The sequence below is a fragment of the Scomber scombrus genome, chromosome 16 (assembly GCF_963691925.1).
Source record: "Scomber scombrus chromosome 16, fScoSco1.1, whole genome shotgun sequence".
NCBI classification, from domain to species: domain Eukaryota; kingdom Metazoa; phylum Chordata; class Actinopteri; order Scombriformes; family Scombridae; genus Scomber; species Scomber scombrus.
The window spans coordinates 28,426,853-28,440,058 of NC_084985.1; the positions used below are offsets into that span (position 1 = coordinate 28,426,853).

Consider the following 13,206-nt stretch of genomic DNA (forward strand, 5'->3'; position numbering starts at 1 on the left):
ATTCTTTGGTGTCTGTGTGAATCTGAAGTTGGTGGGCTGTAAGAGACTCAGGATGAATATATAGTAAATTAACTTGTGCACACAAGATAATAACTCATTCACACAAGATAAACAAGGTTTAAACTATTTATAATTGAATATTTTATTGGAAGCCAAAAAAACTGACATTGACTCACATTCCATTCGAAGTTATGTCCAGCTCTCTAAAGATATTTTTAAATGTAATTGTTTTAACCACAGTAAAGAACATGGTGTGATATTTCTAAATCCATTGGCCACATAAATCATCTTTCTAACCAACTATTTTATTTTATTTTTGACCTTACCAGGGAAAGATGTTTTTGTTCATGTACATGTATGTTATGGAAATCGATTAAAAAGAATATCTTATCTTTCATTATTATTATTTCTTTTACGTTGTGTTAATAATACTGTAGCAGTAAAGTGCAGTCAATTATTATTATTGTTAAATCTGCACAGCAGTGTGAGGTTAAGTAGTAGCAAATCAATTGCAAAAAAAGTATATAAGAATATATATATATTCACATGATTACAGGAGAAGAATTCGGTTTGGCTCGGCTCAAATCGGTTCTTAACGATTCAATAATCCGGAAGTGCACAGTGGTGTAGTGGTGTTCATACATCACAGGACTGTAGAAGGCTGTGGAGCCAGCTGACAGACAGACACCCTGACACCGTGGATACACACACACAGACAGCTCGCTGCTCCTGCGGGACAACAGAGCAGAGCCGCGGGGAGAATGGGACACAGAGGTGGAGGTGCAGGCTGTGCACCAACACCGGGATGTGCTGGCAGTGTGACACTAGCTAACGTTAGCTAGCTAACCAAGTAGCCGATCAGTGCTGCAGCTGGAGGTGAGCCTTGTTCCGTTTCAACATGAACCGACTCGCCCTGAAAGGCGTGTGAGAGGTGAGTGATTCCATCTGCTCCATCCTCTCATCACTGCGGCGTCTCAATGACAATACAGCCGCTGGTGCTGTTCGGCGTTAGCCAGCATGCTAACGGCATGTCAGCAGAAGGGGTTAGCTTGCTGTGCTGTGTGGACTTTGTTTATAATAAAGACAGACATGGCGGAACACTGACTCTATCCCTGCTGCATGTAACCTACACCGTGTCCTGTGTGCTAACTTATTAGCTTATTAGCTTGAAAGAAGTATGTGAAGCTAACAGCTGGCTTGATGTGAACACAGCTGCAGCGCTGCTGAGCTGCTGCTGGCAACGTGGACACTTGATGAGCTGAAAGAGGAGAGCGTTAGTATTCAGTGTTAGCTAACTCAGTCCTAGTCGCCTTCCTCTGTGCAGTCATGTGGAGCATTAGCTGGATGGTACACTGGTGCCGCAGGCTCTTCTGTCCTACCAGTCAGCTCCACGTTGTCTGTCGGAGGGAGGAGGGGGTTAAAGAAGAACAGTTTCAGCTGGTACAGTTTGTGTGAAGAGCAACAGTTCCCTCCCTGCTCACATTCAGCCTCCTCTTCTCTACAAAGTCTAACTCGCTGCGGTATTGTAAAGGAGCTATGACAGATCTGTAGGCTGCTCCGAGGTCAGGTATGCTTAGTTTGACACTTTCTGTTCTCTAGCAGTTACATTTCTCCTCTTAATCTCTTTAGACATCTTATTTTCTAATGTTCCTGACATGTCTGTACTCACTGCAGGGACTTCAACTAGTCTGTGTCTGACTCATTTCATTTCCTCATTTTATTACTTTTTTGTATTATTTTAAATGATGTATTGCTGCCCAGTGTTTTTGTGTGTTTCTGTGTAAGTTTGTAAGTGTGCGTGTGTGTTTTCAGTATGAAGACAACACTTTAGATCAGCTGCAAGTCTGCCACAAAATGTTCGTTCCCCTTTTTATTGACTTTACAGGACATTCCCTTTTTTTCTTTCTCTGTGAGTGTGAAGCTGAAACAATTAGCTGATTCATCACTCAGAAGTCAATTATTTGGTAACGATTTTGATGATAAGTTAAAGTTTAAATTCAATTCCAGAACAATCTGGTTTCAGTTCCTCAAATGTGAATAATGTTCAGGTTCATCTGTGATAATGAACTGAATGACTGTGGGACAAGACATTTAAATATTTTAACATTGTGATAATTAAAATAATAGATGGCTACCACAGATTTTTGTGACATGATTTATATCAATCCTCTTTTCTTAGAATGAAAGTGGGGAAACTTGTTTTTCAGGATATAAAGAACAATTTACAGCTTCAGTGTGCAACATGAAGTTTGGTGTAACCAGCAATACACAAAGCCAGACTTAAAGAAAGATGGAATTTTAAGCTCAATTGACAGGATACTGTAGCTGACTATAACGGGCCTGTAAAAGGTGAAAATATTACAGAGAACCTTGTGTTTGAAACCGGTTTCTTAAAGTTTTTTCAATATCAGGAAAATCCTTAAAGAAATAAAAGCGGTGATCGTGCTGTATGAAGCGTGTGTAGATGTGGATTCTTTTTGGATAGATCTAGAACCTGAATAGACCCTTAACCCTAACCCTCTGTCACTGCTCAAACATGTAACGTGTCTCTGTACTTTAAACCCTTTACAAACAAATGATGGGGTGAGTTGGTGCGTGCGTGTGTGTGCGTGTGCGTGTGTGTGTGTGTGTGTGTGTGTGTGTAACATGAAACACAGGAGGGCAGGGCATCTTTTGAATGTTATGGTAATGAGGAGATGAACAGGTCTGACATGTTACAGAGGTGAGTTAGTCCTCTCATGGAGCAGTGCAGCATGGCCACAGATCCATTACTGATCACAGTGTGTGTTCCTTCTACTCAAACATCTATCCTTACAAGATTATCCTGTGTCTATATTTATCAGCACTAATTGGTTTAGGCTTTTCTAATGCTGAGGAGGTCCTGTGGAGGAGTTAATGTGACCTTCATCCTCCTCACTCAGAATGTCTTTACCATCACACACACTCTCTGTTGACACTCAGTACTAGTTGTATTTGAGTGGAGAGCTCAGTGTAAGCATTTCAACATTTGTACAGGAGCCTATTTGTTTGTTCATGGGAAATTGGACTTTGACTGTACAGCAGTTTAATTTAAAGGGTCATTTCGATATTCAGATATTTCTGCCTTTTCCCTGTGTGTGTGTGTGTGTGTGTGTGTGTGTGTGTGTGTGTGTGTGTGTGTGTGTGTGTGTGTGTGTGTGTGTGTGTGTGTGTGTGTGTGTGTGTGTGTGTGTGTGTGTGTGTGTGTGTGTGTGTGTGTGTGTGTGTGTGTGTGTGTGTGTGTGTGTGTGTGTGTGTGTCACCCTGTACTGCAGATTAACTGGGGCTTGATTTTGAAATGACACTAAAGTTGAGATTTCACCTTTGATTTTCTTTGCTCAGTAAAGTCCAGTCAGCATGTTTGGTACCAGAGTTAAATCAGATGTCATCAAGATGTGCTATCACTATTAATAATCTAATGATGTCATAATAATAATATATCAGTCAGAGGACCAAACCACTACTTTTACTGTAATACTGCATACTACATCACTCATAATACTGTAGTACTTTTACTGTAATACTGCATACTACATCACTCATAATACTGCAGTACTTTTACTGTAATACTGCATACTACATCACTCATAATACTGCAGTACTTTACTGTAATACTGCATACTACATCACTATAATACTGCAGTACTTTACTGTAATACTGCATACTACATCACTCATAATACTGCAGTACTTTACTGTAATACTGCATACTACATCACTCATAATACTGCAGTACTTTTACTGTAATACTGCATACTACATCACTCATAATACTGCAGTACTTTTACTGTAATACTGCATACTACATCACTCATAATACTGCAGTACTTTAACGTCAATAAAGGATGTGAATACTGTTTCCAGCCACTGGATTAACATGAATCTGTGGGAAAATGTTCACTGATGTATGTGTGATGAAAGCAGACTTAGACTGATCAGGCAGCCTGTGGGATTCACATAGTGTCACTCAGCTGTGACATGATACAGATGTATACACTTCACCCTTAACAGAGAGAGCTGTAAAGCCTGTTTGATATTTATAATCTATACATTACAGAGTGATTAGTATAATTCATGATGTGAGAGATTGCAGTATGCTGTTACTGTGTAGTCATGTGTGGGGCTGCTGGGTAATGCTTGACTTCACCATGCAAATGCAGGAATTTTCCATCATACATCAGAACAAGAAAATGAGTTAAATCAGAAGTGTGTTGAATGAGTTTCCTACTGTGTGTATTTGAGCAGTTCTCTAATACAAAGTGAGTGAAAAGTAATGAAAACACACAGTAACTATCATCCTGTAATGTGCTACAAAATACCTCTTTCTGTTTTCCCCAACTAACAATGCTCTTATCAGTGGTATTTGTGACAGAAGATAAATCATGGTCATTGAAGCAATCTCAGCTGTTATTTTAAGAGAAAAAGAGTTCAGCTCTTTCTCATGATAAGTAAGAATGGTTTGTATGGAGCAGGAAGCCTCTCTTGAACTTTGACATGTTTGTTCACATGAGTTATTGAGTAAATTGCTGAAGATCACATGAAGAAGAGCAGGACATCCTGTCAGATAAAGTGACAGTTAGGGTTAGTGAGCCTCCAGAAATACCATGTCACTGTGCTGATGTGGCATCTAACAGTGCTGACTCCATCTGTGTGATAAACTGATTGCTTCTTGGTCTCTGTGATGGAAAAAATTCCATGTTGATCCTTCTCAAACCTCACAGGAACATTAATAGAAGGAGCTGCAACGCCTGTTTGATATTTACACGTCTAGTCAAGTTATGTCCTCCAAGGCTTTGCTTTAATTTATTGGTTCTTCAGTTTGATCAGTTATTACATGTATTTGTCATGACGGAGAAGAGATACTGTCACTCCATATAAAGAGCAGTGGAAACTTTAACGTGGATGTTGAAGAAGCAGGTCTATAGACAGTAGAATGTATGTATACCATCTCCTTCACAACATGTTACCCTTCTTAACTCTACTTGACAGTGTCTAGTGTCTCTTTGCTTGAAGCACCTAATGATACATGACTGATTGAGCAGATGATGAACATCACAAACACGTATTATCACAGCGGGACTGAAGCCCTTCAACATGTCAAACACAAACTACTCAACTGAAACGTAGAAGATAAGATATTACTTTATTAGTCCCATCATGGGGAAATGTACAGTATTGTCAATAAAAACAGTAAAGAGCAATAAATAATAAGTAAGTAACAATAGTAGTAAAAAAAAACAATATAGTAAATAATAGTAACATTATGTACATGTGTACTTGAGAAATGAGATGGGAGCCTGATCAGAGCTCAGGGCTGTAAATGTGAATTATTTTCATTATTTGTTTTTTCTGTTGAGGTGATGAATCATTTTGTCTTGAACATTGTGAAAAAACAGCCATCACAGTTTCCCAGAACTAGAGATTTTGCCCAATCAACACAATCTACTCATCATCCATCCACTTTTACAAAAACGTCCTCAGAGTCACATCTGTTGCATTAAAAGCATCTCTGTGAGAGAGGTGCAGCATCTAAAGCAGCACACACTTTTTCATGCTATAAACATGTGCAACATATGTCAGAAGGTCATAACCTAGTTGGTGCTTTTACTGATGGTGGGAGAGAAGTTATTCACATGTGTAGTTCATGTGAAGGTTGTGTACAGCACATGTCTGAATGTCTGAAAGGGCCTTTTGTTTCTGCTTCATCATTTCAATGTTGAGATGAGCTGCATTCATTCTGCTGATTTATTTGTTTTTCCTGCTTTGTTTTCAGGATGATGGCTGAAGGATAACATCCAAGGAGTCACGTTCCCTCAACCCAAAGTGACCCCGCTCTCCCCCCTCTTTTTTTTTCTTTCATCTGCACGTCTGCAACCCCTTGCTGAACTTCTGCGAGTCCCGTCTCCACTCACTGGCCCATCTGTATGGGATTTCATGGAGTTGATGCATTCCACAGTAAGATCATGTAAATTGATTTTAAATTGGCCAGTCCTCTTCCTCCTGACACCCTCCTGACCACAAGGCAGGATGATTGTAGAATTTTTAATAATGTGATTGGATATTAACTTCCTGTCCGTCTAACATTTTGACCTGGATCCGTAGAATTCTCACTCTGCTTCTATCTTTTTTTCCCTTTTCCTTTTCCACAACCCCATCCCTTTCTAGTGTCTTTGGGCCATGGTTCGAAAGAAAGGTTCTCTTATACTATGTGGTGCTTTCCTGTTTGTCGCCTGGAATGCTTTGCTGCTTCTTTATCTTTGGGGTCGACCTCCAATCGGCCGCCTTGGGGAAGGCGGTGGAGCTGAACCAGGAGGAAAGGAGGAGTGGGGAGTGGGCAGAGGAAAAGGGAGCAGCGTCAACCTGGCCGGGGAGGTGATTCGGCTGGCAGAGGAAGTCGAAATTCAGCTTGAGACTCAGAAAAAGCTGCTGAAGCAGATTGAAAGTCACAGGGCGGTGTGGGCTCGGCAGAAAGATGTTGGAAAAAGAGAAACGGACTATACAAAAGAAGTCAAAGTAGAGGTCGTCCACCAGCCACCGAAGCCTCCACTTCCTCTAAAAGACAAAGTGGACGACAGGGACCAATCTGAAGACAAACATACAGAACAGAAGCTTGTCCCCACAGCTGCTCCCAACATTAAATTAGAACAAAACCAGGCCAATGAAATCAAGGAGGAAGTTGTTGACAACAGTGAATTAGTGACTTCAGCTGCAAGTCCACAAGTTGTCATTCCTATTCTAGTCATCGCCTGTGATAGAGTGACGGTAAAACGGAGCCTCGACAGACTCATACAGTACCGTCCCTCTCCAGAACTCTACCCAATCATAGTCAGCCAGGACTGTGGCCACGCCGAGACAGCTCGTGTGATTGGCTCCTACGGCGACCAAGTGACTCACATAAGCCAACCGGACTTGTCGGACATCAGAGTCCGGCCAGAGCACAGGAAGTTCCAGGGCTACTACAAAATCTCTCGACACTACCGCTGGGCACTCAACCAAGTGTTCAACACCTTCTCCCAATCCACTGTGGTCATAGTGGAGGATGACCTGGAGGTGAGCGCTCTCATCACATCCACACATGACAGGAGTCATTATCATACCTGATGGCTGGCTGATTGTGGCATTTTGGTATGACTGGGTAGTTAGACAGTAGAGGAAACATTGGATAAGAAAGGGACATGGTTCCTCAGATGGACTTGACTTTGTGTTACAATGTATTTCATGGTGTTTTTCATTTCTAGGACTAATACAAAATCAAGTTACAATCCAGGCACTCACTGAGAGAGAGGGGTGGGGGGGTGGGGGGTAGGTGTTTGCAGGGCTGTTGAACTAAATGGAAATGGTAAATGGACTGTATTTATATAGCACTTTTCTAGTCTTTATGACTTTTACACGTACCACCAATCTTACAATTGGTGGAAGACCGCTCTACCTCCTGAGCCACAGCTGTCCTTAATCTAACAGCAACTCTAAAGCTAAAAAGTGTTATCTTGGTTGGTTTTTTTTTATCTGTAAAAGAACAGAAATTAGGAAAAAATTCCTGGGTGGGGATGGATGTGATGTCAACAAAAAGTGACAAAATTAGCACCATTTTTAAAAAGCCAGCAGAAGAAGAGTAGTAGAAGATGGAGATGGACAAGAAGATGTATGTTGACCTCCTCATTGTTGTTATGGTCATGCTTTTGATGCATCGACTCAAAACTCAAAACTGTCGCACAATGATTCTGCGTCAATGGAAACTGTAGCAGAATGATTAGGTCATCTCCAGAGTCCGGTGGGTCCTACTCTGCAATGGAGACACAACAGCTGACAGCACGTTCCTGTAAAGTTCCCACCTCCTAGAAACAGGATTATTGTTAAGCTTCTAACCATGTCCTCACCCCAGCTCTGTACTGAACACAGACATCTGCTCATCTCACTGCCATAGGGATTTAAGTGTATTTCCCAAACTGTGTGAGCCTCTGCACTGAGTAACACATTGTAAAAAGATGCATTGGTTGTTATGGCTGCACCGTTCCAACAAATGGAAATGTCATAGATGTCTTGTGCTTTAATTGGTGAAAGTCTGTGGGTTTAACGGTGCCTATACACACAGCATATGTTTGTAATTATGGTCCCACTGGTAGGTCTGGCAGGTTTGAGGAGAGTAGATAGCCTTTCAATAGTAAAAGTGTAATTATAGATTCCTTTCAAATGTGGGTTAATGATGATGAGCTGGTCCCACTGGTTTCATATTTGTCCCAAGTATTCATCACTGAACTTCTTAAACGTGCAGCCACAGCTTATTCAACTTAACACTCTGCAGTATCCATCTCTAGACTGGAGAGCCACTGTACATATGTACATCATATTTTAAAATCATGCAGGATGTTTTGATCACAGCAGAAATTTTGACCAATACTTGGGAGAGAAAACAGAAGAGATTGTGAATGAACAGCTGTAACCCCAGTTAGCATGTTGAGACTGGCACATTGAAGTTATTATTGGATTATCTGTGATAGCACAGAAAACCTGTATGTGTGAATCTGTGAAACTCCTTCCAGCTTTTAGAAGTGGATGAGAAAACATTTGGCTGGTTAAAAAGTGCCACAGCAGCAGGAAAAAAACGTTCAGGATATTCAGAGTGTCTTTGACTTCAACCCACAGCATGATGGAGAAAGTGTGCCCTGTAAATCTGCAGTTATGTTTCCAGTGAGAGGAGGAAGTCTGAGTTTGCTGACACTATGTAATTGTTTTCCACTGGTTTCCTCTCTTGTCACTCACAATTCAGGGACTAGTTCCCCTAGTTTGGTTTAGTTCATTTAACCTCTTATACCCTATAAGACCTAGTATGTGTTTCAGATGTTTTAGATATTTTTTTAAACTTCTAATTTCCATTATGCAATCAATCAATCTTTATTTATATAGCAACAAATCACAACAAAAGTCATCTCAAGGCACTTTACACATAGAGCAGGGTTTAGACTGTACTATTTAATTTAAAGAGACCTAACATTCCCTCATGAGCAGCACTTGGCGACAGCAGCAAGAAAAATGTATTTTGACTAATATTGCAATATGATGTGATATAAGAGGGAATTATCATTGTTGTATCAAAAGTTGTTTTCTTAAGTAACAAATACTTAAACTCCTGTGATTTGATGATGATTTGATTGAAATTACATGGTCACGCCATAAAACTCTCTTTTAAAAAGGTTAGTTTTATAGGAGATTTTTTACTGTAGCACCTGAAGAGTAACTTGACACTCCCTGAAAATCGTGTTTTTGCTGACCTCCAATGGTCTTACTCGCTAACCTTGCTGCACTGATGTACACGTGTACTCCAGGACATGGTGACATGACTCTCGGGTGTGGTTACAGGTACAACAAAGCAAACAGATGTAGTGAAACACAGTTGAGGTTCTCTCTAAAGGAAGTAAGGCAGGTTAAACATGGTTTCTAAATAGAACAAGTTTTATTTACATGCATTCTGTCAACGTCCTTACTTGCATTACATTCATTTACTTCTATGAATAAAGGGTCAGAGAACCATTCACCAGGTAAAATTGATAAATTAGCAGCCAGGTTGCAGAGTAGCCAACCAGCGCATCAGGCTGGTTGATTGGTTCACTCCACGTTCCTACATGTATGTGTAGCCTGGCGAAGCATAATTCCATCCTGTGTGGCAGTGTATGAATGTGTGTGTGAATGTGACATGTAGTGTAAAAGTGCTTTGAATGGTCATAACATTAGAAAAGCACTATATAAGTACAGTCTATTTAGCATTTATCCTCACCCATATTGTTATCTATCCATGCAGTGAGTTCTGAGGTATCTGCTAGTATTGGACTGACTATTGTGTGCTGAGCTTGCACTAATTCTTCCGCCCTGTTTGTACTCTGTTCCTCTTCTATGTTTAGGTGGCACCAGACTTCTTTGAGTATTTTCGAGCCCTGTACCCAATCCTACACTCTGACCCGACCTTGTGGTGTGTTTCGGCCTGGAACGATAACGGCAGAGATGCCTTGGTGGATCCATCCAAAGCCGAGCTGCTCTACAGGACAGACTTTTTCCCCGGTCTGGGCTGGATGCTGCTGAAGGAGGTGTGGGACGAACTGGAACCCAAATGGCCCTCTGCATTCTGGGACGACTGGATGCGTCAACCAGAACAGCGCAAGGAACGTTCCTGCATCCGGCCTGAAATCTCCCGGACTATCACCTTTGGCCGAAAAGGCGTCAGTTTAGGTCAATTCTTTGACCAGTACCTTCGCTATATTAAGCTAAACACTGAATTTGTGCCTTTTACCAAACAGGATTTGTCTTACCTGCTAAAAGAGAAGTATGATGACACGTTTATCAAAGAGGTTTACAGTGCCCCTCTGGTGAAGATTGAGGACCTGCAACAGGGGGGGAGCTTAAAAGGAGCCGGTCCATACCGGGTGCAGTATTCTAGCCGCGACAGTTTTAAAGTCTTTGCTCGAAATCTCGGGGTGATGGATGACTTGAAATCTGGAGTCCCTCGTACAGGTTACAGGGGCGTCGTCAGTTTCTTGCACCGGGGTCGAAGGGTGTTCCTGGCTCTACCAGAGGGTTCAATGAAGTATGACATCAGCTGGAGCTGAGAGACTGATTCAGACTCTACAATGTGAATGGTGTTGAAGAGGGGAGAGAGCCTTACACAGAGGAACACCCTCTCAGACCAAAGAGTATTATCTGACACAAAGGATCATGAAGGAATTAGAGCAGCACAGACGGGGCTGCACATCAGTGGAGCTGGGAGATCAAGGAGTGTTGAACCAGGCCTGTTTGTCAGGAAGCTTCTAAAATCGGGTGCTTATTCAGGATCAGCAAGTTCAACAGCCACATGGACTTCACAAAGAGTTCAAACTTTTATGAAAGGAAAATTCCAACCCTAAACACTGTTTAAAAACAACTACTGGCAATGTGCCTTGCTTTCTGGGCCCATTTTGTTTGGTGTGTTTTTTACTCCTGTGAATAACTGGCCAAATGTAGAGTTCACATCATGTCCAGACATATTCAGCAGCTGTAAATGATGGTAACAGAAAATGATGACAATGGTTTCAGTGTCAGTGATAATGCACTGGAGGCCAAGCAGCAGCACAGTGGTCATGTCTTGAACTTGGGGGAAGAACATTGCTAAATGTTTAAAAAAAAAAAAGAAAGAAGATGATCCAAGATTTTTACACACCGCAATATTTTTTTCAATGTTAGGCATAAAAAAAAAAATCTCAAGTTGAAATTGAACCAACTCTTGAGATCATGTTACTGTTTAAGTCTATAAAACTAATCAGAAGCAGAGTTGCGTGCAAAGGAAAACTAAAAGCTTCTACAAAGTTTTAGGTGGTAAACAAAGGCCATATTCAGTGCTGAACAGTCATTACATGATGATAGAGGCCTGATGGTTACCATTAACAATGAAAGGCTTCTTCACCAATGATACAGAGAGAAAGAATTACAGAAGAAGACGGAACACCCCTGTCTCCACCTACAGCAGTCCTGATCCAGGACCATCAAACTCCGTATCACAGTCCTGCTTTGATATGTGCTGGAACTTGAACAGTCCCTGAGCAGCTCATACACAGCAAGAATATTGAAAATGTACACACAACAAATGATGAGACAGATGCAAATTAACCAGAAACATGATTTAGTCAAACCAAAAAAAGGTCTCATTTATTGAAGTCAGTACAAGCCATGTAACATCAAATATAGAACAGGAAGTCTTTTCCACTGTCTGACTGGAGTGCTCACGGCTATTTGAAAGAGATTACCACTTTAGTATTAATGTAACATATGATCTGGCCACTAGTGGCAGCACTGAGCGAGGATGACATCTCTTACATTCTCTAATGAATTTCATGAGCTGCTCAATGACACAAATGACAGTCCTGGATCAGTGCCACGCCTACCGTAGCATCATAAGAACACTTGTATTCCCACAGATCTTGAAGTACATAAAGACCCCAAAAAGAAAGTAATACTATGATACAATAATCCTGAGAGTGTATATGTGTAAGTGTGTGAGAATCAAGGGTGGAGTTTTTCTTGAATTACCAGCACTGCTGTCCTTAGATCAGTTTCTGAACATGGCCTTGAAAGCAGTGTGTTGACGCCACACAACACTAAAAAAGCAGAGAGATGATTCTCACTGATGGTCTCAGTCTGCTTCAAACGCTCTCGTTTGTCTTGTCCAACCATGTCTAAATGCCAAAGTGCTTGTAGCTGTTCCAAGTGTCTTTGAAGTCCAGCACAATGAATTGATAACAGTGCACACTTTGTCTCTCCTAAAAGGCATCGATATGATGGTTGAAGGAACGTTTCCCCTCTGCTCTCTGAGGGTTAAAGAAACAGCGTTTCCATCACACCGTGCACTGTGGCTCAACATGGTTTCTAAATGTGAAGGAAAATGTGTCTATATGAAGGATAAATCTATAATGTGGAAGGCTATTTTGAAGTTATTACTGTTGTGAACTTGAAGTTCTAACATGTTTGCCCACCTGCATCGGAGAGTCAAACTAAGTCTGATTTGACTGATGATCACCCTGAAGGCCTGTTACAGGGAAGATGTAATTACATGACATCCAAACCATGGTTTGGTCAGCTTAGGTTTGTTGAAAAACCAATGATTGTCTAATAGTTTCTATTTGTTTCTGCAATGAGAAGGCAGGCGAGTGGCTAGAGAAATGATTATCACTGTACTGTATTTAGCTTTGGGAGATTATCCACGAGATTGATTGATTGATTGATTGATTCCCATGTCTGTATGGTGATGTGTAAAACCACTGCCTGATGTGTTTATAACTTTAATACATTATAAATAAAATCAACTATTTTGATATTTGTCCACATGCTGAAGGGCTCACTTTCATTGACAGCAGTTATTTACAGTTGTTATACTAATGTGATAGAAATGTAGAATTGTTCTTTTCCTGTTTATCATTCATTCTGAATGAAGAATCCAGCCACTGTGTGATTAACGGTGAGTTTGTAGGTGACAGAGTTTTACTTTGGCACCAACACTTCTTCCACATCCTTGAAGATTTGAAAAGTAGCAGAGTCAGCCTCCCTCTCATGTCCTGGTGTATCTTTCTCATCTGTGGTAGCAGCTCCTGATTTTCTGACATTCTCACACTAACCATGACACAGAGATGTTATTTGGACCTCAGCAAGGAGTTTGACTCATGGGCACCT

At 41.0% G+C, this 13,206-nt stretch overlaps 1 protein-coding gene across 5 annotated transcripts; it reads left to right on the forward strand.

Annotated features, from left to right (window-relative positions):
* Positions 1 to 677: 677 nt before the first annotated feature.
* On the forward strand, positions 678 to 12,861 carry mgat1b (alpha-1,3-mannosyl-glycoprotein 2-beta-N-acetylglucosaminyltransferase b). 5 transcript variants are annotated; one of them, XM_062435624.1, is made up of 4 exons: positions 678 to 931; positions 5,792 to 5,973; positions 6,184 to 7,068; positions 9,915 to 12,861. In XM_062435624.1, the coding sequence occupies exons 2-4, from the start codon at positions 5,953 to 5,955 to the stop codon at positions 10,614 to 10,616; spliced, it is 1,608 nt and encodes a 535-aa protein (XP_062291608.1). In that variant the 5' UTR covers positions 678 to 931; positions 5,792 to 5,952; the 3' UTR covers positions 10,617 to 12,861. The 5 variants fall into 5 exon arrangements, with proteins under 5 accessions (XP_062291608.1, XP_062291610.1, XP_062291612.1 ...); XM_062435626.1 differs by having other exon boundaries at positions 678 to 876; XM_062435628.1 differs by lacking the exon at positions 678 to 931 and adding an exon at positions 1,370 to 1,567 and having other exon boundaries at positions 5,792 to 5,983.
* The last annotated feature ends 345 nt before the right edge of the window (positions 12,862 to 13,206 follow it).